Genomic DNA, 7576 nt, shown 5'->3' with positions numbered 1-7576 from the left:
GTCGCTCCATTTTATGTAGTTCTAAATGTTCAATCTTTTTGCTTTCCAGGAGAGTGTATGCTCTTAACAAACGAGGGGTGTTTCCAAAAGAATTTGTGGCTTTGAGGTATCTCACATATATGTAAGAATTTTTTTCAACTCCCTTCTCTGTTTTTGGTTCATCAAAATAATATATTGAATATTAAAAATTATAGAATTATCAGAGAGACGGGCCAAAAGCTCACTTCCAACAACACTGATACTGTCTCCAACTTGGTAATTACCACTTGCACAATCCGTCAGGTGTGAGGTTTATCTCAAAAGGCCTCGGCATTAGTTGGAGTGGGATTTGGATATTTAAACTCTTCTTTTTATTTCTCTAACCGATGTGGGATTTCAACAAAAATATGGTGATGCTGTAAGATTAAGAGTTAACGATTACACTTCCTTTCAATTTTTGTAGGAGGATCAATCAGAATTATTTCACCGGTCCCCTACCGGCATTCATTGGCAATATGTCTGCATTGACTCACTTGTAAGTAGTGAGAGAACATTTCTTTAAGTACTCATACTTCTGATGAGACCCATAGCAATTTGTATACTTCATTTTGAATATCATAAACTACAGTTATGTTCTTTACACCTTTTTGCTACTATTTATGCTGTAATCAACAAAAAAATCATTATGCTTTTATTGAATAATGCAGTACTAGTTTCCTTGTATGTAATGTAAATAAGTTTAATGGTGCTTATCTTTCACTAACTGATATCTCCATTCAGGTCAATTAGGGTCAATTCATTCTCTGGGCCCATCCCCAAGGAGCTTGGAAACCTTAAGGAGCTAACTGTGCTGTAAGCCATGAAAAATTAGAGAGCGTACAATAAAATTTTGTGTCGTAAACATTAGATACATAACTTGTTGTTATAAGCTAAAAATTTGAGAAGGATAACAATGGAAGAATTTTCTGAAGGTTTCTCTCTCTCTGCAAAATCTAGCAGAGCATATTCTCTTCATCTCTCTACAATTCACACACACTCTGTGCTTTACATAACCGTTAGAATCCAAGGTGAATTCTCTCTCTTCACAAAACAATCTCAGCCTTACATCTAGCTAGTTGCTAGGATCATTACACTTGGTATTTTAAACTCAAGTGAATACACAAATTTGATACACAGCTTATTTCCTAATCAGCTATAGACTTACAATTCAACAAAACCTTCTATCACTCTTCAATAATTGCTTTCAAGTAAGTGTTTGCCCGTTCAACATGACTTGCAGGGACATCGGACCAAATAATTTCTCTGGAACACTCCCTCCAGAATTTGGTAATTTAGTCAAGCTCAAGGAACTGTAAGTGCTTCGTTAAATCATCAAATTTGAATTACATGTTAATTCCTTACGGATGAGCAAAAATTGCACTTTATCGTATGAAATGGGTATTAATCAGTTGCCTTATGATTTTCACAGTTACATGGACAGCTGTGGACTCAGTGGTGAAATTCCTTCAACATTTGCCAAGCTCACCAACGTGCAAACCCTGTAAGAACGGCTCTTAAATTGTATTTTAGATTTGTTCGTTTATCCAGTACTTTGAGATTGCTTTTCTTGGATGAGCTTAGTGTAAGTCAACTTTTTGAATTTTAGCTGGGCATCGAACAGTCCTTTCTCAGGAAAGATACCTGATTTCATAGGGAATTGGACGCAACTCGCTGATTTGTAAGTTGAGAAACCTTTGATCTTTCGCAGTTTTTGAAAGCAGACCTGAGATGGATAATTTGTTCACAAGCTTCTTATATGTTTCTGTAGGCATTTACAAGGGAGCTCTTTCGAAGGCCCAATACCAACCAGCTTTTCTCAACTGTTAGCATTGAAAACTCTGTAAGTACAAATGTAGGCGAATCAGTGATATATACAATGGGAGCTCCTCTCTTGATTTCATAAAAAATCTGAAAAGCTTGACTAAATTGTAATTCTCTCTCTCTTTCTCCAAAGATGGGATTTCAGTTTATTTTGCATATAATGATGTAGGCGAATCAGTGATATATACAATGGGAGCTCTTCTCTTGATTTCATAAAAAATCTGAAAAGCTTGACTAAACTGTAAGCGAAGATTCTCATCGATCCAGATACTTTCATCTAACTTCTTTTTCCTTTTGAAATTTGATATCTTACTTCATCTACTTTTTATCAAATTTTATGTTTTTGGAATACAGAAAACTACGAAACGCATTAATCACTGGTACCATCCCATCTGATATTGGAGAATATCGAATTCTACAGATACTGTACGTACCAGTGCATATAAGCTTGAGTCCCAAGTCTTTTGTTTCATTCTGATTGCTCCTCTCAACTTATCGTTGGTGTTGCAGGGATCTGAGTTTCAACAATTTGACAGGCCAACTCCCAAGTCTTTTATTCAGCTTGAGTTCTCTTACATCCTTGTAATCCCCGCTTTTATTATTATCTTTCTATTGCCTTATCTTACATAAGTTATCAAATCTTTAACATTCCCTACTTTGATTGAAGATTTTGTACACATCTGACCTTTTGTTTGTTCATCTCTTTTTCTTTTCTGGGTGCCTTCTACTATAATCCAAATGGCCAGGTTTCTTGGAAACAATAGTCTATCCGGACCTCTTCCGAGCCAAAAGAGCAATCAACTTCAGACTATGTAAGTCCTCGTTTCTTAAAGTAGTCATATAGAATGCAGGGTGCATGTATGTGTTTGTGTATAATCGTAAACATTCTAATCCTATCTTACACAAGTTCTTAATAACTTTCATGCATTTTGTGCCTTCTGATTCTATTTTGTTATTTGCAGAGATTTGTCTTACAATTTTTTATCAGGAAGCTTTCCCCAGTGGGTGACCACAGTATCGCAACTGTACGTGTCCTTTTATCTTTCATCTTCATTTTATAGTTTAAATCACCAGAATATGTTGATAAAAAATTATCGTTGAGATTCGTTTTCACAGTGCTACTTGCCTACTAAGTTTTGATCTTGGACATGGAATTTTCATTTGATAAAGATATATTTCTTCATATGTTGATTGATTAATGATTTTATGCAGGAACTTAGTGGTCAACAACTTCACATTTGACAGTTCAAACATAACGTGAGTTGGAAGTTTCTCTTACTCGTTTTTAGACAAGCAATACTATCACTACTCTTCCACTACATGATTCTATTTGGATAACTAATAATTGTTCTCTGTGTTTGCAGTCTTCCTGGATTGAATTGCCTCCAGAGAAATTTTCCATGCAATCGAAATGCCCCACGATGTAATCTGCTCTTATGTCACCCATCATTTACTATTTTAACGCAACGTCATGTTAGAGGAAAAGGCATTGCTTCTCTAGTTATGTATACATATGGATACAGATTGCAAGCATGTTTTCATAAGTTCAGTAATACGCATAACTGTTTAGAAATATGTGACTGATGAACATTAGCATGAGTCTTCAATTTGACGTTTCATCACTAATCATGGCTAGCTTCTGGTATTACATGAAACTTTACAGATGCAAACTTCTCAATCAAGTGTGGTGGAAAACAAATGACGGGAAGTGATGGCATATTGTATGAGACTGAAGACTCAGCTCTTGGCCCAGCAACGTTCAATGTAACCAGTACAGAGAAATGGGCTGTCAGCAATGCCGGTTTGTTTTCTACATACAGAAAGAACGCATCGTTTCTAGTGAATACCCTTGCACAAGTCACCGGAACAGATGTGACCCCGGAGCTTTTCCAGACTTCAAGAGTGTCCCCAGGATCACTGAGATACTATGGCCTGGGCCTTGAGAATGGGCCCTACACTGTAACATTGCACTTTGCAGAGACGGTTTATGAAAGTCGCACTTTGCAAACTTGGAAAAGTCTAGGACGGCGTGTATTTGATATCTATATTCAGGTAAGACTGCTGATAAAATAAAAATTCTAACTTATTTGAAGTAAACACCTCATTGGACAGGTTTTCGATGTTTTAAGCTACATTAACTAAAGACATTGATTTAAAGGAGACTAGAATTATCACCTACCTCTTCATTTGGTTGCTAGGGTACTCGCAGGACGAAGGACTTTGACATATCGAAGGAGGCAAGTGGTGTTAACCGAGCAGTTGTGAGAAAGTTTAATGTTAGCGTGTCAGAGAATTATCTTGAAATTCATTTGTTCTGGGCTGGTAAAGGGACTTGTTGCATACTCGATCGTAGTGATTACGGACCACTAATAGCAGCTGTCCATGCTGCTTCAGGTATAGTATGTGTTAACTTATAGAGATTTCCTGTGAGTGGTTTAAATGTACTTTTTAGCTGTTAATTGACACTGAAGAATTCTTCTGTTTTATCGCTCAGATTTTACACCAACAGTTTCAGGGCTTCCACCAACTACTCCAAGAAAGAAGAGTAGGACTGGGTTGATAGTTGGTATTGCAGTTCCCGCTGGAGTTGTGAGCTTGCTATTAATATCTGCGATTCTATATATGAGGAGGAAAAAATCAGAAAAAGAGGACGATGAAGGTAAATGACCATATTATTAGTGGTATCCAATTCAGGTTTCTCTGCTCTAACATTAACACACAGAAATAAGAATGCTTTCACGAAAGTAAAATTTATGTCATACTGTTTCGTGAATGTGCAGATATTCTAGGATTAGGCCCCCGACCATATACTTTCAGTTATGCTGAATTGAGAGCTGCAACTGAAGATTTTAATCCTTCAAATAAGCTAGGAGAGGGAGGATATGGCCCCGTTTATAAGGTGAAATATGTATTACATCAATATCATGTACTTGAAGTAATGACAAGAGAAAGGAGAGAGAGCGAGCGACCGAGAGAAGAAAATATATCTTCTTTTTTCTTTCCTTTCACGTCACGAAATTGTGTTTCTGTGTACATTGTAGGGTACACTTTCTGATGGTAGAGTAGTGGCTGTGAAGCAACTTTCAGTAGCATCTCACCAAGGGAAGAGTCAATTTGTATCTGAAATTGTTTCCATATCTGCTGTGCAACATCGGAGTCTAGTGAAATTGTATGGATGCTGCATCGAAGGCAGCCACCACATTTTGGTTTATGAGTATCTTGAAAACAAAAGCCTTGATCAGGCACTTTTTGGTACAAACCTATCTACTATTAGGTTGCATAGAAACATCATTTTATGCAGTTTCAAGCACTATAAAATTCCTTAAAAAATGATTTTGATTGGGTTTCACTAATATTTCAGGAACAAGTAACTTGCACCTTGACTGGCCTACTCGATTCAATATATTGTTGGGAACAGCAAGAGGACTTGCGTACCTTCATGAGGAGTCAAGGCCAAGGGTTGTACATCGAGATGTCAAAGCCAGTAATATTTTGCTCGATGCAGAACTCTCCCCAAAAATATCAGATTTTGGATTGGCAAAGCTTTATGATGACAAGAAAACCCACATCAGCACCCGGGTTGCAGGGACAATGTAAGCCATCCTTTATTGTTTTTCCATAGGTTACATATATTATAGCCACACACATTTATACTTGCATGAAATTATAAGACACATCATGTTAATAATGCCACTAATGATCTCAAGAAACATTGTGCAACCATTTGATTATCTTGCATTGTAGAGGCTATTTGGCACCAGAGTATGCATTGTTTGGACATTTGACAGAGAAGGCCGATGTGTTTGGTTTTGGAGTCGTTGTTTTGGAGATCCTCAGCGGGAGACCAAACTCTTACCATAACTTGGAACCAGAAAAGATTTATCTTCTTGAATGGGTAGGAATTGCTTTTGCTTAGCTTCATTTTGGCATTGTTGTGAAGAACTTATTTATATGTTCCTTTGACCGTGGCATGATGTTTTTTCAGGTATGGACTCTACATGAAAACGACCAAACTCTCGGGCTGGTGGATCCCAGATTGACAGAGTTTGACAAAACTGAAGCGACTAGACTGATAAGAGCAGCTCTCCTGTGCACGCAGGCATCACCGATGACGAGGCCATCTATGTCACGCGTGGTGGCAATGCTCTCTGGAGATATTAACATAGGCACTGTCATGTCAAAGCCGAGCTATTTGACAGATTATGATTTTAAAGATGTAACGACATTGTCAACAGGTAACTTTTTGATGAAGGATGATACCCCATCAACTGCTTCCAAGCATAGTAATGTTCACCTCAACTATCAACCCAAAGGCAGCAATGCAAGTGGTGCTAACACCCCCGGGGTTGACCCTACGCCTTCTCCTGTAAATGTCACTTAGTCATTGCTCGCTGGCATTAGAGGACAAGGAAGGTGATAAATAATGGGAAATGATTTCCACATGCTTCTTTTATCCTTTTGTGCACCCCTGTACTTGTCCTTGGGTCTTTTCTGCCTCTAAGGTTTTGGCTATGATGATGTATATCTAGAATAAGAAACAATTTTATAGATATTTGAGTCAAAATTGCATGTCAATTTTGTGTTAGTACGTTGCGGTGTAAATCTCCACTTTTAATAAAAAGGAAAAAAATGTAAGTTTCTTTTTCTATAGTTGGTGCTATTCACACTCTCATTTTAACTTTTCATACATTTTTTTGGTAATTTTTGTCTTTTGGCCTTTTTTAATTCATTCGACGATCCGATGACTGAAAATTGAGAAGAGTGGGTGGAGGTAAAAATAGGTGTGAATAGCACCACCCTTTTCTATCTAATAGCCAAGTACGTATAATAAAACATAAGCAATCTTAGTAGATGCCTACAAACAAAAGCCACGAGTTGGCTCTAGATGAATTATTGTCAATTGTTGATTGATTACGGTGTCACCTTAATGGACTCTTTGGTAGGGTTTTTGCATAAGCCAACTCTTTTACACGAGTGATTGTTAATTGTTGGTTGATCAGTGTCACCTGAAGAAAATCCTTGGTTAAATTGCTATGCAAGTGTCACCTTTCAAAAATAAGTGGTCTCAACGGTGGGGCCGAGTAAAACTAAAATGTAGGGAAGCTCATGGTCGCCAAAGCAAATCTCAGTTGAAAAATAACCTCGGATCAATAAAAAATTCCAAAGCATGATCAACCCGTTTAAGGCTATGGTGCTCGTCTAGTTGTCTTTGTGCCTTTTTTCTTTACATTTGGAAGTGCCAATGCCAGATCACTTGAGGCGACAAGTCCATGCCCCACATTTTATTCGTTTCTATTGCCTCCACCGAAAGTGATCGTTAGAATTTGAACGTTATAAGCCTACCGTTTTCCAGTCCCACTATTTTAATTCTTGTCACTCACTTTGCTCTTCTCTACAAAAGTATTAATTACATGTACACACACGCGCGCGCGCGCACACACACACACTTATTAGCAGCATGTATACACCTATATATATACTCTCTCTTAGTCTCATCAGAACTCAAAGAAAGAATGCGAGCTTTGGAGAAGTGAAAGTAGTAGCAGGAACTAGAAGAAGAAAGGGAGACATTTAGTCTCCCCTCAGAAGATGAAGTTGCTGCCTGTCAAGAAGTGTTTGTATGTGGTCAAGGCAAGCACCTTCTTGACCATCTTATCTGGCTTCAAATTCGCATTCACTGCCTCTTCTAGAATCACATCGAACACCTTCCCGAAATCAACCGTCCAGTCCTGGCTTT

The 7576-nt window shown here is 37.8% G+C and overlaps 1 protein-coding gene across 1 annotated transcript; it reads left to right on the top strand.

The window, feature by feature from the left end:
• The first annotated feature begins 375 nt into the window (after positions 1 to 375).
• LOC137724511 (probable LRR receptor-like serine/threonine-protein kinase At1g56130) lies at positions 376 to 6298 on the top strand. The gene is made up of 21 exons (XM_068463254.1): positions 376 to 514; positions 760 to 831; positions 1259 to 1330; positions 1448 to 1519; positions 1625 to 1696; positions 1787 to 1858; positions 2009 to 2080; positions 2194 to 2265; positions 2350 to 2421; positions 2586 to 2651; positions 2802 to 2864; positions 3052 to 3096; positions 3204 to 3262; positions 3503 to 3891; positions 4038 to 4233; positions 4334 to 4498; positions 4620 to 4738; positions 4881 to 5091; positions 5201 to 5432; positions 5584 to 5734; positions 5825 to 6298. The coding sequence occupies exons 1-21, from the start codon at positions 495 to 497 to the stop codon at positions 6218 to 6220; spliced, it is 2688 nt and encodes an 895-aa protein (XP_068319355.1). The 5' UTR covers positions 376 to 494; the 3' UTR covers positions 6221 to 6298.
• Positions 6299 to 7576: the final 1278 nt, after the last annotated feature.

Source organism: Pyrus communis, chromosome 2 (assembly GCF_963583255.1).
Source record: "Pyrus communis chromosome 2, drPyrComm1.1, whole genome shotgun sequence".
NCBI lineage: Eukaryota > Viridiplantae > Streptophyta > Magnoliopsida > Rosales > Rosaceae > Pyrus > Pyrus communis.
Note: the sequence above shows the minus strand (reverse complement) of the source record. Positions and strands in the feature narration are given on the sequence as shown.

Coding starts and splice junctions, on each gene's coding strand:
- LOC137724511 (XM_068463254.1), top strand. CDS start 495: ATGTCTGCATTGACTCACTT. Junction 832..1,258: donor CTTAAGGAGCTAACTGTGCT/GTAAGCCATGAA, acceptor CATGACTTGCAG/GGACATCGGACCAAATAATT. Junction 1,520..1,624: donor CTCACCAACGTGCAAACCCT/GTAAGAACGGCT, acceptor TTTGAATTTTAG/CTGGGCATCGAACAGTCCTT.